The following is a 27,282-nucleotide window of genomic DNA, read 5'->3' as shown; positions in this document are numbered from 1 at the left end:
AATACACTTTCTACCCCACTCTATCTCTGCTTTAAGGCCAATAATTCTTAGAGTTGCCCTTTTAAGCCTGTTTTCTAGATCTTGCAGGCATGCTTCATTCTTTATTCTTTTTTCTTCTCTGTATATTTTCAAATAGCCTGTTTTCAAGCTCACTAATTCTTCTGCTTGATCAGTTCTGCTGGTAAGAGACTCTGATACGTTCTTCAGCATTTTTAAACTCCAGAATATCTGCTTGATTCTTTTTAATTACACCAATTTATTTGTTAAGTTTACCTGATAGGATTCCATATTCATTCTCTGTGTTACTTTGAACTTCTTCAAATTTCCCCAAAATGGCTATTTTTAATTCTCTGTCTGAAAGTTCACAATATCCCTGTCTCTCCAGGATTGATCCTTGGTGTCCTACTGAACTCATCTGGGGAGATCATGTTTTCCTGAGATTTGCTGGAATCTGGGTATTGATTGTAGTCTTCATAGTCTGAGCTTGTCAGTACCTGTTGTTCTTGGGAAGGTTTCCAGGTATTAAAAGGGACTTGGGTTTGTTTTCTACGTTTTTGGTCACTGTAGCTGTATCTGCATTAGGGAGTACACCAAGCCCAGTAACATGTGGCTCTTGTGCCTTGATGGGCTTGGATAAAATATAGAATAATTCTCTGGATTACCAGGCAGAGACTCTTGCTATCTTCCCTTCCTTTCTCCCAAACAGAGTCCCTCTCTCTGTACTGAGCTTCCTGGAGCTGGGGGAGGGGTGACACAAGCATTCTTGTGACCACTACCACTGGGACTATGCTGGGTTAGACCTGAAGCCATCACAGCAGTGAGTCCCTTCAAGGCTCTTGATAACACTGCCTAGCTACTGTCTGTGTTCACTCAAGGACCTAGGGCTCTACAGCCAGCAGGTGGTGATGCCAGCCAGGCTTACGTCCTTCCCTTTAGGGCAGCAAGTTGTCCCCAGCTCTGGGTAGGTTCGGAGATGTCCTTCATGTGCCAGGGCCTGAAGTTGGAAGCCTTAGAAATCTACCTGATCCTCTATTCTCCTGTGGCTGAGCTGGCACCTAAGCCATATGACAAAGTCCTTCCCAGTCTTCCCTTCCCTTTCCATGAGAAGAAGAGTCTCTTTCCATGGCCACCACTACACTAAGCTCACAGCAAGTACTGCCTGGCTACTGCCAACATTCACTTGAGGCCCAAGGAATCCTTGGTCAGCTTGTAGTGAATGCTTTCAGGTCTGGGACTCTCCCTTCAGGGCAAGGGGCTCCCCACTGTCCCAGGGCAGGTCCAGAAATACCATCTGAGAGCCAAGGCCTGGAACTGGGAATGCCAAGAGTCTGCTTAGTGCTCTACCCCACTATGGCCGAGCTGGTACCTGAATTGCCAGACACATTTCCCTTTATTCTTCCCTCTCCTTTTCTAAAGCAGGAATCTCTCCCTATAGCCACCACAGCTGGAATGTGCTGGGGCATACCTGTAACCAGTACTTCTCTGAGTGTCACCCAAGGTCCATGGCGAGCAGTGCCTGGGTATCACTGCTGATCATTCACTGCTGACTCTTTTGTCAGCAAGTGATGGATTCTCCCAGGACTGGGTCCTTTTTTTTCAAGGCAGCAGGTTCCCTTCTGGCCTACGGTGTGTATAAAAATGTCATCTGGGAGCTAGGGCCTGGAATGGGGACTCAGGACTCTGCCCAGTGCCTTATCCTACTGTGGTTGAGCTGGTATCCAAGTTGCCAAGGTCCTCTTTACTCTTTCCTCTCCATTACTCAAGTGGAAGGAAGGAGTGTCTCTCCCAGAGATGTGAGCTGTACTGCCTGGGGGTGGGGGAGGGGTGGCGCAAGCACTCCCTTGGCCATCCCAGCTGATATCTTGCTATTTTGCATGCACCCCATGTCCACTGGTTCTGAGCCCAGCCCAGCACCAGCACTTGCCTAGGAATTGGAGTCCTTGTGGCCTAGACTACCTTTCAAGTTTATTCAAGACCCCAGAAAACTTTAGCCCATGGTGGCAAGGCTTCCTGAAACTCAGTTTCTCATCGCTGGAAGGGGTGATTCCTTTCTGACTAGGCCTAGTCTAAATGGGCCTCAGTGGGCATCGGCTGATTTCTGCCTAGTGTTGCTTCCTGCTGTGACGGGGCACTAAATTCCAATGCACAGTCCCACCATCACTGCACTCTCCCTTCACCAAACACACAGATTCTTTCTCTGCACCATGTGGCTGCTGCTGGGGGTTGAGGAAGGGATGGCACTGGGAGTCCAAGTCTGTCTTTTCTACCCTATTCAGTGCCCCTTCCAGTGATATGAAGTTAAAACCAGGTGCTGGGATCACTCACCTGATTTTTGGTTCTTATGGTATTTTGTGCGGATAATGGTTTAGTTTGGTGTTCCTTCAGGGAGGACAATCAGTGGAAGCTTCTATTTAGTCATCTTGCTCCACCTCCCTTTATTTACACAATATGAGATTTACGTAGGATGACTCTGGTTATATTGTATAGAGAAACTCAAGTAGGGTGATGGTGTAAGGCAGTTCTGCTTATACCCACTAAACGCCAAACTGTTCCAGGCCTGGGGACTTAAAAACAAACAAGAACCAGTCTTTCCCTTAAGGACTTGCAATCTACTGCAGGTAAGTAGGAAAATAAACCAGTTAGGATGCTTTTTGTTGGTCCCATTTTTGAAGCAGTAGGGGTTAGATCAGGATGGAGAAGAGATGCAAAAGCAAGAGTAGATGGTGTCTCTGGGTACAATCTCAAGGTTTTTATTTATTGGGTTCTGCACCACCTGCTTTCTCCCCAGTCTGTCTTTACTTTTTTCCAATTTATCCTCTTTGTTCTTGTTTTCTATCCTCTTTTCTGTAGCTAGAGGTCCTTAATAAATATCTGCAAATCAAATAACATATTATTTAAATGCCATGTCTTTTCCTGATGCCCTGGATTTTCTTCACTCTGTGGGCTTGATGTTGTTTCCACTGAACTGTTTCCATCTCTGAGTAATCAACCTATATCTGTATACATCACATATAGAATTAATTGAAGTTTATATAATCAGATTCTAGTGTATTTTGATTAAATATCTTAGTTTAAATGAAAAAAATAAGGAAAATACCAAAAAATAGCCTGCCAAACAGGCATATAGATAAAAGGTATATGGACTTGCTTAAAATGTAACTCCATATTCTATTAATTTAATTGAATAAAGATTTAACTAAATGGATTACTATGTGCCAGCTATTTGGCCATTTAGATAAGTTGAATAAGACAATTCTAGGCCTGAGAACTTTCGGCACTTATAGGCAGGCGATGAAAAGTTTGCCTAACCAGATGATGTTTCACTATCTACCCCACTTACTTTAGTTCTCCCTGCTTGCTCTATTTTCCTGATCATTCCTTTGTATTCTCTTCTACTATAGAACCTGAGCAACTCTCTTAATGGTAAGTCATATCGCCCACGAGGTCTCATGTGATCTTACTTTGATGCTATCTGTAATTATTTTCTTCACTCACACTTGGCTTCTTTACTGTTCCTATTTTTTCTTTTTTTAAGACAGGGTCTCGCTCTGTTGTCCAGACTGGAGTGTGGTGGTGTGATTGTTCCTAGAATATTCCAAACACACTCCTACCTCAGACCTTTTTCCTTGTTCCCTATGCCTGAATTCCTCGCCCCAACTTCAGACATCTACATGACTTGCTCCATCACTTTCTGTCAATCTCTGCTCAAATATTGCCTTATCACCAAGTCTTTCTCTGATTACCTGGCATTCCCTACCCCTACTTTCTGTGATTTAAAAAATAGAAGGATTTATTCAATAAAATGCATTTATTATCCCTGGAATCCATATTGTCTGCCTCTCTCAACAATGTTAGAAGCTCCTCAGAAGAGGGACTGGTTGGTTTGCTCCTTTATTCCTGGCACTTAGAATGTTGATTGCCATATGGTCAGCACTCAACAAATACTTCTTGAATGAAATGGATGGGTTATTGAGAGTTATACACTGAATTTCAGAGAAGCAAAGAGGAGGGTACATGGGCTATCTTGGGAGGTGTGGGAGGGATTAGAGAAGGCTTTCTTCCACAAATTATATCTAGGCTGAGTCTTCATTCATTCATTTTTTTTTTACATGAGCATTCATTCAACAAATTCTCATGGAATTTTCCAATGTGCCAAGGACTATAGGATCAGGAATGCAGCTGTTTTGAAATTCTGTAAAAATAGACAAGCCTCTGTTTTTATGGAACTTATAATCTAGTGGTAGAATGACAATAAGTAAGTCAATACATAAACAAGAAAAAATACCTGATACTGGCACATTCTTGCAAAGAATTAAAACAGTATGATGCAAAAGAGAAGTAGTTATTTTAGATGGGGTCACTAGAAAAGCATCTCTAGAGAAGAGGTGTTCCGATTTTTGGAATTTTCATATATAAAGACACATGCACATATATGTTTACTGCAGCACTATTTACAATAGCAAAGACTTGGAACCAACACAAATGCCCATCAATGATAGACTGGATAAAGAAAATGTGCCACATATACACTATGGAATACTATGCAGCCATAAAAAGGATGAGCTCATGTCCTCTGCAGGGACATGGATAAAGCTGAAAACCATCATTCTCAGCAAACTAACAGAGGAACAGAAAACCAAACACTGCATGTTCCCACTCATAAGTGGGAGTTGAACAATAAGAATGCATGGACACAGGGAGGTGAATGTCACACACTGGGGCCTGTTGGGAGGTAGGGAGCCAGGGGATGGATAGCATTAGGAGAAATACCTAATGTAGATGATGGGTTGATGGGTGCAGCAAACTGCCATGGCACGTGTATACCTATGTAAAAAATCTGCATGTTCTGCACATGTATCCTAGAACTTATAGTATAACAATAATAATAAAAAGGAAAGCATCTCTAGGAGAGACATTTCAGTGAAGACCCGAGTGACAATAAGAAAGCAGCTGTGTGAAGATAAAGAGAGTGAGTATTCCTGCAAGACAGAACAGCCAGGGTAAAATTCTTAAGTATGAATGGGCTTAAGCTGTTCAGGGATGCAAAAGAAGCCCACAGGGCTGTGTGTCAGTGCGCAAGGTGGCACAAATCAGGTCAGATAGGAAGAGTCTTCAGAATGAGTAGAATCCAGCAGGTGAAGCAGGGGAAGAACCAGACTGAAAAGCATCATAGTTGAAGAGAATGGCATGAGCAAAGGCAAGCAAGCATGAGGTAGATTGGTATGTTTGAGTAACTCTAGGAAACTCATATGTTCTGGGTTCAATGCACAACCAAAGATGGAATCAGGGACACTGTGGGGGTAAACTGGCTGTTCATGATGCTTCTGGTACCATGTTTTTTGTTGCAGCTGAGCGAAGGAAACTGCCTCTCTAAAAATATATATCCTCAGGAAGGTATATAATTAACCTACTATAAAAGACTATACTCAAAAAGTGTATTCTTAGAAGATTCAGATATTATGCATGTGAGCTCCTGTTAAGCCTAGAGCTTGGAAGCAAATGTAACCCTGCATATTTTATTTTATTCTAAACACAACCTCAGACATGTAAGCTGTTGCCATTCCTATTTTAGATACTGAACTGAAGGATGGGCAGGTTGAGTCACTCCCAGTACCTGTAGAGAGCTGGGGCTCAGTTCTACGTCTTCCCTGCCCACTGCGGTCATTCTGTTTTCCAACATCTCCTCAGCTGATTCAGTACACCTGTCTAGAATGATCCTATCAATTTATTCTAAGGGCCTCGCCTAGCACAGTTTTATTTTGCCTGTATCTATCTTCTGTGCCTACCTCTAGTTCAGAAAGTATACTTTTTTCTCTTTCTCCCTCACCTAATCCTAGACAATACCATGATTTGTAGAAGCTGTTCTACAGCTCAAAAACTTCCTCTGCTGACAAAAATGATGCAAAACAAACTTAAAGATGGCATTAATATGCTTGAACACATTTATTCCTCTATGGTAACTGAGTCCCCAAGGAATGTCTAAGCCTTAGGGAATCTTAACATATTGGAAGTTATATAACAATTGGAACCCTGTTATCAGTAGAACCATATTCCCTAGAGAAGGTAGTGCTGAATTAATGTCAAGGAATTTAATTCAGGTTCACAATTTATCAAGTAAATGGTGACTTATGAGTGACGATTCAATGTGTGTGTCATCATGGCCTGGTGGTGACTGACATTATGCATTGAGATTGAAGCCATTTCGAGACTGTGACTTTATACATCATATTAGAAGGCATCATGAGTATACCAAGATAAAATATTTATCTGGGAGGAAACAAACGAAGGGTGAAATGTTCTTCCACCACCAATGATGCATTTTGCACTTCTGTACCACAAACCTCTATTACATATTCATCACTTGACAATGTAAATGTGTAGTTTAGATAGCACTGGAGAGTTAGGATTTCCATCACAAATGAGGCAGAAAAATTCTGACTAAATAATGTTATCTGTTGCAGGAGCCATTTACGTTTTCAACATTTGGATGCCCAAGATACATCCAATGTTTTCAAGCACTTTACCATTAGATGGCAAAATCAATGTTGTATTAAAATGTTAGGATGTTCATGAACTTTAGCAATGACGTGTGCTGTTACTGTCTCTTGAAAGGTTGATATAATTTTTTGGTGGGAGTAAATGGTGTAGCTCTGAAATGCTTAGCAAAAAGGATGTTATACAATGTGAATAAAAAGTTAAAGGCAAAATAGGAGGCAAGGACAGGCCAGGCTGCTGAATGGAAATAGTTTGAAAAAAGTTGGTTGTTATTTTTACGTGCAAAACATTTCTAGAAGCCATAGCTTAAACTGAGGTGCTCGGCAACCTTCACCTCTTTGAAAATAGTGGATACTATCAAAAAGGCAAATAAATATGATTCAAATAAAAAGATGAGCCTATACCAGGAAGGGTCCAAGAAGCATAGCATAAAAGAACTAAACATCAAAAATGACTAAGTACTTTATTTCTGTTTGTCAGTGTTTCTTTTTACTCATGCTTGAAGAAATAAAAGTTTTCAGGACCTCAAACTCAAGTTGTGACAATAAACAAACACTAGTTACTTAACTGGACGTAACTGCAGATGAAATGAACACTAGAATTACCTGAAATTCCAATCCATAGTTTTCTCTGCAGAATTCTCTCAGTTTAGGATATACATTTTCTCTTAGTGCCTGTCTTTCTGCTCCCGTATCTGTAGTAGAAAGACAAACACAGAGGAAGTGAGTATGTCCACACATATATTTCTGGCAAAAAAATGAATACCTAAAAATAAATACTAACAGTAATATAATCAAGTTGAGGTGCTGTGTTGTGAAATAACAGGATTGATTTCCCAAAACATCTCAGACTATACCATTGCTACCTAGAATATTCAGATATATTGTGACATTTTACAAAGGTTAGCACAGTATAGAAACAAGCATGAAAACCTACCATAGCAGATTCCACCCACTGTAGATTTGATTGGCCAGTGGTTCATAAAGTGACATCTATCACTCTGGGCTTATTATAACAGAGACAGAAACTATTTTACCTGTGTCATACCATGTAAACCTTCTGAAATAAAAAATATTATCTCCTGTCATTAACAAAATACAAGAAGAAACATAGAACCTGCAACTTGAAGAATCACAAAACATGTGTGCATATAGTGTCGAATATTTTGCATAGAAAGGAATTCCAAAGTCACCTGTGCTGAACAATTCTGCATCAAGGATAGTATTGTAAGATTCTAAGAGCCAAGAGGCTGTTCCTTGCCCAGATACTTTCAGTGAAACATGAGTATACTTTTCAAAAATTAGATAAATGTGTTATCTTATGAAAAGTACCATTTGCTAAAAGTACCTCAATCCCAGCCATAACTATGAAACATCTGCATACCACATTTATAACAAAGATAACAATTTAAAAGAATTTCCCCATTATTCTTGAACACATCTGTCCATGAAAATTTAACCATATGCTGTGCTGACCTACTCTATTTTCCTACTGTTCTCAAGCCTATTTTGAGAAGCAAATAACCCATCAAGAAAGTCTGAAATGCAGCTGCAGCCTGGCAGTGATAGAAACCAGTGTTTACATGGAAATCAAAGATTCAGAGAAATATAAGATCTTCTGGATTATCCTGTGATCTAAACAAATAGGGTATTTTCCAGCCTTAGATTCAATATGGTACTAAGTCCAAACAGAAAGCAGGACATCCACCGGAGGAGCTGCCCATTAAAGTGGGGCCCATGCGGTGTTGTGGCACTGATGGAGGCAGTTATATTAAGCTTTCACATAATTTATATAATCTTGAGATCAGAAGGCCCCTCCTCCCTCCATTTTAAGAGCTGAAAATACTAACTTCACAATAAAGCTGATAATGCTCACTAAATCTCTCTAAAAGCCCTTAGCAGTTTTTCAAAACCCAAATAACAAAAAAAAAACCACTTTAAGAAGAGCTGGTACCATTCCTTCTGAAACTATTCCAAACAATGCAGGAAGAAGGAATCTTCACTAACTCATTTTATGAGACCAACATCATCCTGATACCAAAACCTGGCAGAGACACAACTAAAAAAGAAAATTTCAGGCCAATATCCATGATGAACATTGATGTGAAAATCCTCAATAAAATACTGGCCAAAAAATCACTTTAAAAAGAAACAAATACTGCCAGATTTAGAAGGTAAAAATATATTCAAAAAGGTTAAGAAATTTTGAAAAATAGTATCTAAATCATACAAAAATAATTATGTGACGATATAAGAAACAGAAATTTTTGTATCTTAAAAATGTGTTAACTCATTTCTAGGTACTGAGACTTGAATGTGCAATTGTAAGGAGGATAAGAGAAATTTAGTACATATTTTTTCTTTTTTTAAAAAATTTCAACTCTTATTTTAGATACAGGGGTTACATATGTAGGTTTATTACCTGGGAGTAATACATTTCAAGTGAGTTGAAATTTATTATTTTCGACTCACACCCTCCCCTCTTTCCTCCCGCCACTAGCCATCCACAGTGTCTATTGTTCTCATGTTTATGTCCATGTGTGCTCAATGTTTACCTCACATGCAGTATTTGGTTTTCTGTTCCTGCATTAATTAGTTTAGGACTATGGCCTCTAGCTGCCTCCATGTTGTTGCAAAGAACATTGCATTCTCTTTTTTTGGCTGTGTAGTATTCTATGGTGTATATGTACCACATTTTCTTATTTAATTCACCACTGATAGGCACCTAGGTTGGTTCCATGTCTTTGCTATTGTGAATAGTGCAGCAATGAGCATATAAGTGCATGTGTCCTTTTGGTATGATGATCTATTTCTCTTTGGGTATACATCTAGCAATGGGATTGCTGGGTCAAATGGTAGCTCTCTATTTTAAGTTCTTTGAGAAATCGCAGAACTTTTCCAGAGTGGCTGAGCTAATTTACAATTCTACCAACTGTGTATAAGCATTCCCGACTCTCTGCAGTGTTGCCAGCACCTGTTGTTTTTGAACTTTTTAGTAATAGCCATTCTGACTGGAGTGATACTGTATCTCACTGTGGTTTTGGTTTGCATTTCTCTGATGATTAGTGATGATGAGCATTTTTTCATGTTTTTTGGCGACTTGTATGTCTTCTTTTACGGAGTGTCTGCTCATGTCTTTGTCAATTTGTAGTGGGGTTATTTGGTTTTTGCTTGATTTGTTCAAGTTTCCTATGGATTCTGGATATTAGACCCTTGTTGGATGCATAGTTTGTGAATATTTTAGCCCATTCTGTAGGTTGTCTGCTTACTCTGTTAATAAATTCTTTTGCTATAGCACGTAGTAATTTCTAACATTTAGTGAGTGCTTCCTGCAGTCCAGTAGGGTGCTAAGTACTTCTATTTGCATTTCTTTGTCACTTCTGACCACAACCCTATGAAATAGGTAACATTATTACCATGTTTCTTAGGCAAAGAAACTAAAGGGCAGAGGGGTTAGAAAACTTGCTCAAGAGCATATGGCCACTAAATTAGAAAACTCAGATTTGAATCTAGAAAGCCATATACCATAGTTTGCTCTAACCAAGGAAATACGCAACTGTGAAAAGAATCAACCTTTGCAATGACCAGTGGAATAAATACATGAAATGACTAAGTGATGTTAAGGTTCTAAAGCTTATGATATTAAAAAAAAAGTTGAATTACCCTTGATGGATTCTTTTCTTTCTATAATATGCTCTCCAAAAGCCAACATATCAATAACTTCTCTCCCTCTACCATTAAACAAAACTTGAGTTAATCTACTTCTGTCCCTTATGCTATCAGATGCAAGCTGTACTCACCTTTCATCCAGAATCCATCTCCCTGTTTTTATGCTTGCCCCCTTTGGTTCATTCTTCATGGAGCAAGCAGACTGATTTTTCCAAAATGTAAATCAGATCACATCACCACTTCGTTTAAAACCCCCATCAGCTCTTCACGAACCTTGGAATGAAATGCACACTCCTTACGTTGAGTGTTCTCTCTCTCCCTAAGCTCATCTCTTACTACTTTCCTGTTTATGTCCCTGCAACAGCACTGGCCTTCACTTGATTCCTAGATTGTATTCCAACTCAAGGGCCTTTGCTTTAGCTGTGATGTCATCCTGGAATGCTTAGTCTTGTGATCATATCATGATACCTCTTGTCATTTCACTGTCAGCTTTAATGACACCTCCTCAGAGATGCCTTCTCTGAGCACTCCACCTATAGAAGTCACTGAATCACCCTTTACCACTTTAATTGTTTGTGGGTAACTCATCATTGTTGTTATCTGTTTATTGTCTGCTTCCCTCACTGAAATTTAAGCTCAAAGGGAGGTGGATCCTTCTTTTGCCTCATTCATGGCTGCATCTCCAATGATTGGAGTCTTGCTCAATTAATAAATGAGTGAATGAAAAAAGCCACATATGCACCAGTGACAAAAATGAACTACAGGCATGGTTTCCCTTCAATTGCCTCCAGAAACAGAAAGGCTTCCTACATTATAATTCATCATTGGATGGTTTAATAAAAGCAAGACTGTGAAATTTTGGGAAATGATGGTATTTAGGTAGTTGGTGTCATGAGGTAAATGAATGAACTGAAATATTTCTTTTCTGGTTTCTGTGTTTGTGACAGAATATCAACTCAGTTATTTTGAGCCTTTCTAAATATGTGAAGAATGTCCATATGCAATGGGCATTCTGTGCTCTTATTTATATTAAAAATTGACTCCAATTTTCCTGTATTTGTATTAATAGATGATGATTGGTTCTGAAAATGAAAAAGTAATTAGATAGGAATGGATTAATTATGATGAGTGACAGATAAGCTGGCTTAATTAAATAAAAAATTTGATTCATACTAAGAGCAAATCTGGATGGTTCACAATTAAAAACATTACAATGTCGTGGACAGGAAATATTAGCTCACAGAATCTCACACTTTAAAAAGGCCCTCTTTAAGCAGTGTAAATCAAAGATGAAGTATGTCTTAATTTATGTTTTATACATCGTCATCGCATCTATTTGTATCTGCCCAGTTCCCTAATGCTTCGAAAAGGTGCATTAACACTTTGGCAGTACTAACTATTAGGTATTTAAGGAGCTGCTTTCTGAATGATTCCTTGGTGATTTCAGAGTTAATGAAGGTCTCTGTGCAGTGTCTGAGTCACCCACAGGAAGTACATTAGTTGGGAGATAATTAATAATCAACACCATTCTCCTTATATCTTGATTTCACTTCAACAAGGGTTTAGATTAATTCCAAATTTTTATTAAAGATAAAAGAGTGCTGAAAGGACCATGATAGATTGGAGCTTCATACAGCTCCAGCTTCACACAAACTAAAGGCATGAGCTTTAGTCATTTTTTATTTCTTTCCCACAGTTTCACTATGTTTCCCAGCCTGAAAGTACAGTGGCACGATCTCGGCTCACTGCAACCGCCACCTCCCAAATTCAAGCAATTCTCATGCCTCAGCCTCCCTAGTAGCTGAGATTATAGGTGTGCACCGCCATGCCTGCCTAACATTTATATTATTAGTAGAGACAGGGTTTCACCATGTTGGCCAGGCTGGACTCAAACTCCTGACCTCATGTGATCTGCCTACCTTGGCCTCCCAAAGTGCTGGGATTACAGGCATGAGCCAGTGTGCCCAAACTCACTTTCCCTATGCTCTTTGCAGCTCATAAAATCTGCTTAGAATCCACTATAGATCCTCTGCTAAAATTGTCTGTTTAGCATGGTTTCCAAGATCTCTGTACATTTGTTCTTGCCTGGATTTTCTCTTTACCTGCCCTCTTACTTAATGACTCATATGGACAGCTTCTTTGACTTCTGGGGTTGTGTTTAGGTTAATTTCTTGTTTGGCAGCTCCCCAAGAGCTTCTCTCCATGGCCCTCAGATAATTCCTCTGTACCCATTTAGCCACCTACATTCTTCCTTATTTCAATATGAATAAATATTGTCAATTTTGTATCATAAACACTTTATTAATTTGGCCACTCTTTTTGACACTACCCTTCTCTCAACTTTCAAGAAGCAAAAAAATCTATTTGCTTGATCTGTAATCTGTCTCTCACAGAGCTGCCAGCCATAAATGCCAAGACAAAATAAAAACAAAAAGTAATTTGATTATTAAAGACCTTGCTGGCGTCTTGTGGTCCAGAGGATAAAGGCTGGAATGCTTAGCAAGTGTACATATATCTTCTAGCTAAGTTCTGTCTTCTACTGCTAATCAACATGTACCCTCTAAAGTCTGAGTTTTCAGATATTACGTGATCATGAGCTTTGCCCTCACACAAACTGCTTTCCATGCTCTGAAGTTCCTATCAGATGAAAGATCTCTACAAGGAGAACTACAGAACAGTGCTGAAAGAAATCACAGATTACACAAACAAATGGAAAAACATCCCCTGCTCATGGATTGGAAGAACACAATATCATTAAAATGCCCAAGCTGCCCAAAGCAATCTACAAATTCAACACTATTCCTATCAAACTACCAAGGTCATTTTTCACAGAACTAGAAAAAACTATTCTAAAATTCATACAGAACCAGAAAAGAGCCTGAATAGCCAAAGCAATCCTAAGCAAAAACAACAAGGCTGGAGGAATCACATTACCTGACTTCAAACTATACTATAAAGCTACAGTAACCCAAACAGCATGGTACTGGTACAAAAACAGACACATGAACCAACAGAACAGAATAGAGAATGCAGAAATAAAGTTGCATACCTACAGCTATCTGATCTTCAACAAAGTTGACAAAATAGGCAATGTGGGAAAGGACCCTCTATTCAATAAATGGGACTGGGATAGCTATTTAGCCATATGCATAAGTATGAAACTGGACCCCTATCTTTCACTATATATAAAAATTGATTCAAGATAGATTAATAAAGATTTAAATATAAGATCTTTAACTATAAGAATCCCAAAAGAAAACCTAAGAAAAACCATTCTGGACATTTGCCTTGGGCAAGAATTTATTTAAGTACTCAAAAGCAACTGCAATGAAAACAAAAATTGACAAGTGGGATCTAATTAAATAAAAGATCTCCTGCACAGCATAAGAAACTATCAACAGTATAAAGAGACAACCTGCAGAATGAAAGAAAATATTCACAAACTATGCATCTGAAAAATGTCTAATATCCAGAATCTCTAAAAAGCTTAAACAAATCAACAGGCAAAATACAAATAAGCCTACTAAAAAATGGGCAAAAGACATGAAGAGTTACCTCTCAAAAGAAGACATACAAATGGTCTAACATGAAACAAAATTCCATACATCACTAGTCACCAAAGAAATGCAAATCAAAACCACAAAGAGATGCCATCTTACACCAGTCAGGGTGGCTATTATTTCAAAGTCAAAAAACATCAGATGCTGGTAAGGCTGCACTGAAAAGAGAATGCTTACATACTGTTGGTGGGAATGTAAATCAGTTTAGCCACTGTGGAAAGCAGTTTGAAGATTTCTCAAAAAATTTAAAACAGAGTTACTATTTGACCCAGCAATACCATGACTGGGTATATATCTAAAAGAACATAAATCATTCTAGCAAAAATACAGATGCAATTGCATTTTCATCACTGCACTATTCACAATAGGAAAGACGTGGAATTAGCCTGGGTGCCCATCAATGGTAGATTGGATAAAGAAAATGTGGCACATATACACCATGGAATACTATGCAGCCATAAAATATAATAAAATCATGTCCTTTGCAGCAACATGGATACAGCTAGATATCATTATTCTACGTGAATTAGCACAGGAACAGAAAACCAAATAGTGCATATTCTCACTTATAAGTGAGAGATAAACATTGGTTACTCATGGATATGAACATGGCAACCATAGAAACTGGGGACTTCTGTGGGCAAGGTAGGAAGGGTATTAAAGGTTACAAAACTAACTATTGGGTACTATGCTCAGTGATGGGGTGATGGGATCAATAGTATCACAAACCTCAGCATCAGTAACAAACCTGCCACATGTGTCCCCTGAATCCAAAATGAAAGTTGAAATTATTTTAAAAACATACCTGGTAGTCTGGGTATTAACAAAAATATTTTCTTTTTCTGTTTTTAAATATATATTTTATTGTGTTTTAGGTATTGGGGTACATGTGAAGAACATGCAAGATTGTTGCATAGGTACACACATGGCAATGTGGTTTGCTGCCTTCCTCCCCATCACCTATATCTGACATTTCTCCCCATGTTATCCCTCCCCAACTCCCCACCCCCTGCTGTCCCTCCCCTAGTTCCCCCCAATAGACCCCAGTGTGTGATGCTCCCCTCCCTGTGTCCATGTGTTCGCATTGTTCAATACCCACTTGTGAGTGAGAACATGTGGTGTTTGATTTTCTGTTCTTGTGTCAGTTTGCTGAGAATGATGCTTTCCAGGTTCATACATGTCCCTACAAAGGACACGAACTCATCATTTTTATGGCTGCATAGTATTCCATGGTATATATGTGCCACATTTTCCTGTCCAGTCTATCATCGATGGGCATTTGGGTTGGTTCCAGGTCTTTGCTATTGTAAACAGCGCTGCAATGAACATTCGTGTGCATGTGTCCTTATAGTAGAATGATTTATAATCCTTTGGATATATACCCAGTAATGGGATTGCTGGGTCAAATGGAATTTCCATTTCTAGGTCCTTGAAGAATTACCACACTGTCTTCCACAGTGGTTGAACTAATTTACACTCCCACCAACAGTGTAAATGTGTTGCTATTTCTCCACATCATCTCCAGCAACTTTTTTCTCCAGGTTTTTTAATGATCGCCATTCTAACTGTTGTGAGATGGTATCTCAATGCAGTTTTGATTTGCATTTCTCTAATGACCAGTGATAATGAGCATTTTTTCATGTTTGTTGGCCTCATGTATGTCTTCTTTTGTAAAGTGTCTGTTCATATCCTTTGCCCACTTTTGAATGGGCTTGTTTTTTTCTTGTAAATCTGTTTTAGTTCTTTATAGATTCTGGATATTAGCCCTTTGTCAGATGGGTAGATTGCAAAAATTTTTTCCCATTCTGCTGGTTGCTGATTCACTCTAATGACTGTTACTTTTGCTGTGCAGAAGCTCTGGAGTTTAATTAGGTCCCACTTGTCTATTTTGGCTTTTGTTGATATTGCTTTTGGTGTTTTAGTCATGAAGTCCTTGCCTATGCCTATGTCCTGGATGGTTTTGCCTAGGTTTTCTTCTAAGGTTTTTATGGTGTTAGGTCTTATGTTTAAGTCTTTAATCCATCTGGAGTTAATTTTAGTGTAAGGTGTCAGGAAGGGTTCTAGCTTCTGCTTTCTGCACATGGCTAGCCAGTTTTCCAAGCACCATTTATTAAACAGGGAATCCTTTCCCCATTGCTTGTTTTTGTGAGGTTTGTCAAGGATCAGATGGTTGCAGATGTGTGGTGCTGCTTCCGAGGCCTCTGTTATGCTCCATTTGTCTATATCTCTGTTTTTCTTTTAATGCTTGAGTTAAAAGAAATAGCATCTTTGTAAAAGTATGATGTGTTAAATTGATATAGTATTTAAAGATTTTCAAAAATATTTCCAAATGAAATGCTTCTATCACTATAATTATGTCAGTGATACATAAATTATCATTTTGTCTAATTTAGCTTAAGAGGAAGCTCCTATCTATTGTCACTACTTTGCTCACTCCTACCCTTCTGAGTACCAATCAATGGCAGCACAGTTTGTCAACTACTGATATGGACAGGCATGGTTTTTCTGGTGCTCTCCTCAGCTCTATTTAACATCCTGTATTGGAATGTATTGGAACTTACTATAATTATTACTTTTAGTTTGTCTCTCCCTGTGGACTGAATTCATGGAAGGCAGGGACTTTCTCATACATTCTTATATCTTAGAAATTAGAGCAGATCCCAGAGCACAATTAGTACTCAATAAATGAATGAGCAAATCAATGGTGTTATAATAAAAACATTAACTAAACCAAACTAAAAAATTCAGATGCCCTCCTAAAGTGAACATAAATCAAAATTTAATGTCACTTTCAAGTAGTAGTTGACTATGTTGACAGCATTAACCATCATGCGTGAGTCTGAGGTGACATTACATAATACATGATAGAGTATGGCATTGTCACGTGCTTAGTGGATCTTCTTCCCAATGAGCAATAATCAAACTTGACAAAATTGCCAAAATAATCACTTTGAAACTCTGTCAACCAGCCAAAGACCAAAGGCAGGAAACAAATGGAAAAGTGATTATTCATGAATAATCACTAAACTTTAGGTAAGAACAGTAGAAGTCTATGGGCATTCTTCCCTTCTCCTTTACCCCTGAACCAAAACTCCATACCACAGCTCAAAGAAAGTCAAGCTATGACCATTAACATCATTGCCAGAGAAGTCTCATTTGATTAGGAGCTGAACTTGTAAAAACTCCATGCCTACCAATATTGTTAGTAGCAGTAGTTGTCTCAGAAGTTGACAAATGGGTAAATCCAGTGGCTCAGCTAGCCTATGGCTTCATCCAAATGTAACAAGGACATCAAGGAAATAAATAGCCATTGAGGGCCTGAATAAGCTCTCCACAAATTCCTGTAGTAGGAGGGCTACACACAAACTTAAGAAAGACTGAAAGCTATTCACATATTCCTGGCTGACTCTGAACCTGTTTACATAAGGAGCAGAAACATGAAAAGACCTGGTGGAAAGTAGAAGCTGTAATAGATTTAAATACTGCCTAAACTTTGAATGTGTTCCCCAAACCATACAGATCCACAATTAGAATAAAAGCCTTACTGGTTTGAGGCATTTGAGAAGAAAGTTTGATAAATCACTTACAAATGTTAAACTACACAGACAAATGGGTAACCCACAAGAAGTCAGGCTTAAAAACAGAAATGAAAAATTACAGTAATTAAATATAACTGTGAAGAGACATCAACAGCACACATTGTGGGGAATAAGTTTCACAGATTTAGTCCAGGTAAGTTACCAAACAAAATATCATTAAAAGAAACAAACTAAAAAACATCACTCAGAGGTGAAAAATCAGGATCTAGAGTTGTCATATTACCTAAAATTTCGAATTTTCAAGAAAGATTTAAGAGAGGAATAGAGAAAAGAAAAGAAAAATGTGACACAGAAAAAATGTCAACAGAAATTGTCTGAGTGAGTTCTGATGTTATATTTAGCTGATGAAAACTTGAAAGCAGCTATTATAATCAAGGAAATTAAGTTAACCCTGTTTAAAGAACATGGAAAATGAACTGAGCCCCAAGACACCTGTAGGACATCAACATTCAAACTAATATATACGTAAAGTTAGTCCCAGAAGGAGAAGATAAAGAGAAAGGAATACAATTTAAATAAATAATCATGAAAATGTCCCAATTTTAAGACATTAGTCTATACATCCACGAAGTTCAAGAACCTAACTAGGATAAACACAAATAATCTGCACTTAGACACATATAGTCAAACTGTTAAAACAAAAGATAAAGAGAAAATCTTGACACCAAGAGATAAACAAATTATCACATACATGGAAACAACATTACAATTAATAGCTTACTTCTCATCAGAAGGAGTAGAAGCCAGAAGGCAACAGAACAACATAGTCTGAAAAAGGTACTGATAAAAAGAATCAACAAATCATTCTATATTAAAAAAAAAGATTTTTTTAAAAAAGCAAAATACTTACGTTAACAAATTTGAAAAGGCTGAGAAAAGCTGATACTAGCAGATCTCCATTATAGACTATACTAAAGAAATTCTTTGAAGCTTATAGGAAATGACATTAGACATGAAAATTTATCCATACAAAGAAATAAAGTGCACTGAAAAAGGTAAATATGTAAGTATGTATAAAAGACTGTGTAAGTATATCTTTTTCTTTCTACATTTAGTGATAAGACATAAGATTGTAAAAACCAGTAACACTGTATCTTTGGGTTTTAATATACACATAATACATATATGACAATAATAAAACAAAGGAGACAGAAGAAAAATAGACCTGTACTAGTGCAAAGTATTTTTTCTTTAACAAAATTAAGTTAGTATTCATCTAAAGTGTGACAAATGAAGAAATAGTTTGTAATCCCCAGAGCACCAAGAATATAATCTGTAAAATAAATATAATTAAAATGATATACTAAAATATCTATTTAACAAAGAAGAGAGTCAAGTGGGAACAAATGAAGAAAACCAACATAGAAAATAGCAAATGGCAGAAATAAATCCAAGCTATCAATAAATACTTCAAATGAAAATAGAATAAATATTCAAATGGAAAGAAGAGGTTGCAAGACTAGATAACAAAACAATATCTAACTGAATATAAGAGACACACTTTAGATCCAAAAAACACAAACAGGTTGAAAGTAAAAGGAAAGAAAATATAACATGCAGTAAACCCAAAGCAGGTCAGACAAAATAAGCTTTAAGAAATATTACTAGAGGGAAAAAACCGTAACAAATATAAATGTATACATAGTCATAAACAATACCCTAAAATACATAAGGGAAAAGCTGGCAGAATTAAAAGAAGGAAATAGATAGTCCAACAGCTGGTGATTCCAATCCTATTCTCAATAATTGATGAAGTAACTAAATAGAAAATCAAAAGGGGTAAAAGACTTGCACACCACTCTCAAGCAATTTGACCTGGCATTTATAGAACAATCCACCCCAAGAGGGCAGAAAGGCCATTCTTTCCTGGCGCTCATGGACATTTCCCATGACAGGTCATATGCTAGACTAGAATATGCTAGTAATTTTGCTTTGACATTATTGAGTTAGTATTCATCTAAAATGTGATAAGAATATTTTGTAATCCCCAGAGCACTAAAAAACATAACCTGAAAAATAAAGAAAACATAATTAAAATGATATACTAAAATATCTATTTAACAAAGAAAAGAGTTAAGTGGGAACAAATGAAGAAAACTAACATAAGATATGTAGAAAATAGCAAAATGGCAGACATAAATCCATGCTATCAATAAATACTTCAAATAAAAATAGAATAAATATTCAAATGGAAAGAAGGAATTGCCAGACTAGATAAAAAAACAATATCCAACTAAATATGAGACACACTTTAGATCTAAAAGCAAGCCTCATAAGTTTAACTGCAATCATAATGCATATGGTCTCCAACTACAGCAGAATTAAGTTAGAAATCAACAACATGCATTTTGGGAAACTTCCAGATATTTGGAAATTGAATAGCACACTCTAATATACTAATATTCGAATATATTTATAAATATTTGATGTTATTACTCATGCATCAACAATGCACAAAGGAAAACAAAATGTATTGAAATAAAATAAAAGCACATGTTAAAAGCTAAGAAATGCAGTTAAACAGTGGTTAGAATGAAATCTATATCTTTGAACACCTGTAACAGAAAAAGTTAAAATCAGCAAATTAAAATTCCACGTTAAGAAACTAGAAAATTTAAACAACTGAACTCAAAACAAGCTTAAGGAAGGAAATAAGGGTTATAGTATAAATTAATGAAACAATAAAATAAAACTCAGAGAAAAATCAGTAAAGTAAAAAGTTGGTTTTTTGAAAGATCAGTAAAATTATCAACTGTCAGCTAGGTTGACCAAGACAAAAATGAAGGAAAACAAGCCATCAAAATCAGGAATGAAACAGTAGCTACCACTACGGATCCTACAGAAGTTAAAAAAATTTAGGGTATACTATATCTTATGGTGAACAACTTTATTTCTAATACATAAGGGAATACATACATCATTCTCAGCAAACTGACACAAGAACAGAAAAGCAAATAACTTAGGTGAACAAATTCCTAGGAACACACATATTAGTAAAACTGACTCAGGAAGAAAGATAATATGAATATATCTGTAACAAGTAAAATCACTTAGTTACTAAAATCTCTCCATAAAGAAAATCTCAGGCCCAGAGTATATAACTGGTAAATTATATAAATATTTAAAGACGAAATTAATTATTTGCAAACCTTTCAGAAAATAAGGAATATGCAACTCATTCTATAACTCTCTATTATCTGACACCAAAACCAGACAGATATCAAAAGAAAAAACACAAAACTACCAACCAATATATCCTTCATGAATATACATGCAAAGTCCTTAAACTATTAGTAAACTAAGTCTAGCTGCATACATACTATAATCAAGTGGGATTTATTGCAGAAATGCAATGTTAGTTTAATGTTTGTAAATCAATTAATAGAATATACCATACTAATAGAGGAAAGAACATAACTGTATGATTGCTCAATTAATGCAGAAAAAGCATTTAACAAAATCAAATACCTTTTCAGGATAAAAACTCAGCAACAGCTGGACACAGTGGCTCACGTCTGTAATCTCAGCACTTGGTGAGGCCAAGGTGGGCAGATCACAAGGTCAGGAGACTGAGACCATCCTGGCTAACACAGTAAAACCTCATCTCTACTGAAAATACAAAAATTAGCTGAGGGAGGTAGTAGGTGCCTGTAATCCCAGCTACTGGGGAGGCTGAGATAGGAGAATCGCTTGAACCCAGAAGGCAGAAGTTGCAGTGAGCTGAGATCGCACCACTTATCTCCAGCCTGGGTGACAGAGCCAGACTCCATCTTAAAAACAACAACAACAACAACAAAAAACTGAGCAACAAGGAATAGAAAGGAACTTCCTCAACTTGATAAATAGCTTCTTCAAAAATCCCCACAGCTAGCACCATACTTCAAGATGTGAGGCAATATTTTCCACTTAAAATTGAGAACACCTCCTCAAAACTTCTATTCAATATTTTACTGGAGGTTCTGGTCAGTGTAATAAAGAAAAAAACAAATTTAGTTTTTCCTATAAATTTATCCAAAATTTAGAAATTTTCAGTAAAAATTCACTGTGTTATTTCTAAACCTGAATACATTTTATGGAAAAAGGGGCAAGTTCTAAAAGAAAATGTTACATTTCCATTTCTAGTACTTCTGAGGAAAATAAATTTGCACAAACATGAGACCAAAAACAATGGAAATTTTGCACAAAATATTTAAAAATCTATCTTTTTTAATGTGTTGCATAGCTAGAATAAAACTAAACAACAAGCAAACAGGCCAAAGGCACAGTGAAAGCAGAAATCTTGGAAAATAAGAGATCTGAGGGCAGCTTTAGATTATATTCTATTAAATCCTAGTGACTTTTAACTATCATTTTGTCATTTGTGGGTGCATAATAGATAGGAGACAAAGCATCAGGCCCTACTCAATGTGATAATGGGATGGGATAATAACAGGTTTCTTTTTTTTTTTCTTGCTTTTTAAAATTTTTGCAATCTACCCATCTGACAAAGGCCTAATATCCAGAATCTACAAAGAACTAAAGCAGATTTACAAGAAAAAAAAATTCAAAAGAGGGTGAAAGATATGAACAGACACTTTTCAAAAGAAGACATTTATGAGGCCAATAAACATATGAAAAAATGTTCAACATCACTGGTCATCAGGGAAATGCAAATCAAAACCACATTGAGATACCATCTCACACCAGTTAGAATGGCATTAAAAAATCAAGAGACAACAGATGCTGGAGAGGATGTGGAGAAAAAGGAAGACTTTTACACTGTTGGTGGGCGTATAAATTAGTTCAACCATTGTGGAAGACAGTGTGGCGATTCCTCAAGGATCTAGAAATAGAAATGCCATTTGACCCAGCAATCCCATTACTGGATATATACCCAAAGGATTATAAATCGTTCTATTATAAAGACACATGCACATGTATGTTCACTGCAGCACTATTTATAATAGCAAAGACCTGGAACGAACCCAAATGCCCATCAATGATAGTCTGGACAGGGAAAACATGGCACATGTACACCATGGAATACTACACAGCCATAAAAAAAGGATGAGTTCATGTTCTTTGTAGGGACACGGACGAATCTGAAAACAATGATTCTCAGCAAACTGACACAAGGACAGAAAACCAAATACCCCATGTTCTTGCTCATAGGTGGGTGTTGAACAATGAGAACACACATGAGCACAGGGAGAGGATCATCACACACTGGGGTCTGTGGGGTCTGTTGGAGGGGGTGCTAAGTGGGTGACAGCAGGGGGTGGAGAGTTTGGGGAGGGATAACATGGTGAGAAATACCAGATATAGGTGATGGGGGGATGGAGGCAGCAAACCACCTTGCCATGTATGTACCTATGCAACAATCCTGCAAGATCTGCACATGTACTCCAGAACCTACAGTACAATTAAAAAAAGAAAGAAAGAAAGAAAAAATAACAGGTTTCTAACAGGTAAAACATGCAAAGGCTGTCACTCCAAAGAGGTGTATTTTCAGTGTGGCAGTGAACTAGAAATAAATCTTTGCCACCTAGAAAACTTGAGAGACATTATCAAGATAGCTGAGGAGTATGGGATGCTTCCTCCACACAAAAAGAAAAAAGCAACAAGTAGATAACTACATGGCAAACTGCATGCCTAGGAAGAACAACAGAATACATGGGAAAACAATAGAATACAGTAAAGAAGTGATAGAGGCACCTCTGAGGCACTGGAACTTGGGAAGGCAGCATAGAGAAGGAAGTGAAGAGCCCTGGGATTGGTTCAAAGCCAAGAGAGACTCTCCGTTGTGAGAAAAGGCAGGAGATCCCTAGAAGTCCACATTCCTACCACAAATACCTGCAATTCTAGCTGCAAGGGAGCCCTACAGTATTCACAGGTCTTAAGACTAGTTTAGGGAGGGAATTTATGCTGAGTTCCCACCTCCTCCCAGCCATTCTCTGGAACCCAGGCTACTGCATTTTGAGAACAGAGTCACTGCTAAAATGTACCCTGCCCAGAAGCCCCAGAGGTCCTGCATCTCTGCATTTCTGAGGTCTTATCATCATCTAATCCAGAAGGCTACAGGGCTGTGATGTGAACTCAGCACCTGAGACAATGCAGTGGCCTGTACCCCAGGGAACAGGTGATATAGTACCTCAGGGAGGCCATCTTCAAGAGAGAGGGTGCCAAAGCATGTGCTGCCCAGAGCTTGAGAGCTAATGGCCTAATGACCAGCAGAACCACTACATACCCATGTACACTTCCCAAAGGCCCTAGGACTGGCCTGCCTGGGGCCTGCTGCCACTGTCACTGGCCTTCTATAGTGGTGGAACTGCTGCAATGCCTGCAGGGCCTTCTCCATCAGGGACTCAAGGACTGGCTGCCAGGGTCTGCAGTTACCTGTGATCCTGCCCACTCCAGTAGCAGTGCTGTGATACATGTGATACACTCTTGCCCTGTTGGGTCCCCAGGACTGTCCCACCAAGGGTCTGCCAATGCTAGCAACTCTGTCCACTTCAGCAGCAGAGCTCCTGTGCTCTCTTATGCAATCCCCCAGCTGACGGCCTGAGGACTGTCTTATCTGCTGCTACTGATGTCACTTCCCACTATAGAAGTGGAGCTGCATGTGCCCCCATCAGGGGCCCAAGGACTGGCACACATAGGGACCAATACCATCAGTGAAACTACCTGTCTAGTGGAGAAGCCACAGTGTGCTTGCATTCCCCTCAGGAGGCTGAGGACCAGCATTCTGGGCCCTTCCATTGCCTTTGACTTTGACCACTCCAGTAGCAAGGCTATTGAGAGCCTACATCCCCATCTAGGGACCTGAGGACTGGCTCACCTGAGAATTACTGCCACTGGTAACCTACCAATCCAGTAGTGAAACCACTGCACGTCCCCTCCCCAGGGTCTCCAAAACTACCCTGCTGCCCAGGGACTGCCACTGCTAGCTACCAAACTCTCCAGCTGGGAAACTGCTATGTACCTGTGCATGCTCCTCAGGGTACCAAGGTCTGGTTTACCTGGGGCCTGCTGCTGCCACTAATGACTACTGTCCTGACCAGCATACTGCTCCAGTGCTCCCAAACCAGCCTGTCTGGTGGCTCTAGGCCTCAGCAAAGCTGCCTCCACAAACACCCACAATCTAAGCCACTAAAGCACTCATAGGCACTGCTGACACTGATTACAGCTGAAGAAGCACATGAACACTACACTACTGTGCCCACCCAGAACCAAAGTCAAAGTACACTACTCAATTGACACATCTACAGGAAAATGTCTTTCTTCATGAAAGCTATGCCATAAATTTAGAAGAAGTGACTGTTCTACCAGATGCGCAGATATCAACATAGGGACATAAAAAACATGGAAAAGCAAGGAAACATAACACCTCAAAGGATCAAAATAATTTATTAGTAATACATCCCAAAGCAAAGGAAATTGATAATACCTTAAAAGAAATTCAAAATAATGACCTGAGGGAACTCAGAAAGATATAAGAGAATACAGAGAGATGAGTCATCAAAATCAGAAAAACAATTCATAATCTTAATGAGAAATTCAATATATAGATATCACAAAAAAGGACCAAACAAATTGGAAACTAAAGAATTCAATAATTTTTTTTTAAATTAAGAGCTTCAACGATAGTCTAGATCATAAGAAGAAAAATTTCTGAACTTGGAGACAAGTCTTTTGACAAAATCCAGTCAGATAAAAAGAAAAAGAATAAAGAAGGCCTGCAAGACTTACAGGACATCATTAAGTTAACAAATATTTTCGTTATGGAATTTCCAGAAGAGGAAGAGATGGGGAAAGGAATAGAAAACCCATTTAATAAAATAATTGCTAAAGCTTCCAAGTTTTGGGAAGAAATATGGATATTCAGATATAGGAAACTAAAAAATCCCCAAATGGATTCAATCTCATAGATCCTCTCTAAGAAACATTACAGTCAAAAGTCAAAGAGAAAGTGAGAATTATAAAAACTGCAAGAGAAAAGCATCAAGTCAATATACTGAAATCCCCTTCAGATTAATAGCAGATTTCTCAACAAAAACCTTACAGGCATGGAGAGAATGGGATGATATATTCAAAATGCTGAAAGATAAAGAAAAAAACTGCCAGCCAAGATACAGTACCCAACAAAATTATCCTTCAGAAATCAAGGAGGAACAATGTCTTTCCCAGACAAGCAAAACTGTGGGAATTTACCACTAGACCTACACTACAAGAAATACATGAGAGTCCTATATCTGAAAGCAAATGAGTGATAACTACCCTCACAAAAACATGTGAGAGAATAAAACTCACTGGTACAGCAGATACGTAAATAAGAAAGAGAATAATTAAACTTTATCACTACAGAAAACCACCAAACTGCAGCCAACATTGAAGTTAAACTATACAGGTATTGATCGACTTACGACCTATGCAACTTACGACCATTAGACTTTATGACCACAATCGCTAGCCACGACTACTCCGCGTCTGGCAGCGTAAATGTTGCCCAGCTGGGCTTACGACAGTGTAGACCAGCTTCCGGCAGCACTACTATCTCCGCGTGCATATAGCCTACTCAACTTACGACCAAATCATGTTACGACCGGTCTGTCAGAACCAATCGTGGTCGTAAGTCGAGCACTAGCTGTACCCTAGACCAAATGGCTCTAACAGACATTTACTGAACATTTCATCCTAAAGCTACAGAATGTATATTCTTCTCATCAGTACATAGAACATTCTTTAGGATAGACCATATGGTAGGCTACAAAACAAGTCTCAACACATTGAAAAAAAACTAAAATCATATCAAGTATGTTTTCAGACCACAACAAAATATAACTAGAAATCAACAACAAGATAAATTTTGGAAATTGTACAAATACATGGAAATTAAACAACATGCTCCTGAATGGGTAAAGGAAGAAATTAGGAAGAAATAAAAAAAGTTTCTTCAAACAAATGAAAAATATCCAAACCTATGGTCATTACAGACTATTATGAATAATGAATAATTCTATATCAACAAAATGGAAAGTCTAGGGAAAATGAATAAACTTCCAGACACATATAATTTACCAAAATGGAACCAAGAATAAACCAAGAATGAACAGACTAAGAAATGATGAGGTTGAATCAGGAATCAGAGGTCTCCCAAAGAAAATCCTGGAACCAAATGGCTTCACTGCTGAATTCTACTGAATCTTTAAAGGATTAATACCAATTCTTCTCCAACTTTTCCAAAAAATTGAAGAGAATAAAATTCCTCCACATTAATTTTAATAATTATTAATTATTCTATTAATGCTATACGGCTAGCATTATTCTGATATCAAAACAGCACAAAGACAGGAGAAAAAGAAAACTACAGGCCAATATCCTTGATGAATGTAGATGCAAACATCCTCAACAAAATGCTAGCAAATGAAATCAAACAGCACATTAAAAACAGTCTATATCACAGTCAACTAGGATTTATCCTAAGGATGCAAAGATGTTTCAACACATGCATATCAATAAATGTGACACATTTCATCAACAGATGAAAGACTAAAAGCACAGGATCATGTCAATACATGCCAAAAAGGCATTTGCTAAAATTCAACATCCTTTATGATAGAAACACTCAATTAGATACAGAAAGAATGTACTTTAACACAATAAAGGTTATATATGACAAAAACTTAGCTTAATATTATACTGACTGGGGAAAAGTGGAAAACCTTTCCTACAAGAACTGAAACAAGTAAACGATGGTGATACAGTTTGGCTCTGTGTCCCCACACAAATCTCATCTTGAATAACTCCCAGTGTTGGAGGAGGGGTCTTGCAGGAGGTGATTGAATCATGGGAGTGGATTTCCCCCTTGCTATTCTCATGATAGAGTTCACATGAGATCTGGCTGTTTGAAAGTGTATAGAACCTCTCTCTTTCTCTTCTTCCTTCTCCAGTCTTGTAAGAAGTGCCTACTGCCCCTTCACC

General features: G+C 37.9%; 1 protein-coding gene across 2 annotated transcripts in view; it reads right to left on the bottom strand.

The window, feature by feature from the left end:
- Positions 1-27,282, bottom strand: part of NWD2 (NACHT and WD repeat domain containing 2) — a 205,533-nt gene that overhangs the window by 116,083 nt on the left and 62,168 nt on the right. The window contains exons 1-2 of one of the 2 annotated variants that reach the window (XM_032273771.1): positions 10,295-11,753; positions 7,101-7,189 (exon numbers count right to left, since the gene is read on the bottom strand). In XM_032273771.1, coding sequence (XP_032129662.1) covers positions 7,101-7,189; positions 10,295-10,301 — 96 coding nt within the window. In that variant the 5' untranslated portion in view covers positions 10,302-11,753. Of the gene's footprint in view, positions 1-7,100; positions 7,190-10,294; positions 11,754-27,282 lie in introns of those variants that run through there. The other variant, XM_032273768.1, reaches the window with a different exon arrangement.

Source organism: Sapajus apella, unplaced genomic scaffold (genome assembly GCF_009761245.1).
Source record: "Sapajus apella isolate SASKATOON/1434 unplaced genomic scaffold, GSC_monkey_1.0 scaffold5, whole genome shotgun sequence".
In the NCBI taxonomy this organism is placed as follows: domain Eukaryota; kingdom Metazoa; phylum Chordata; class Mammalia; order Primates; family Cebidae; genus Sapajus; species Sapajus apella.
Note: the sequence above shows the minus strand (reverse complement) of the source record. Positions and strands in the feature narration are given on the sequence as shown.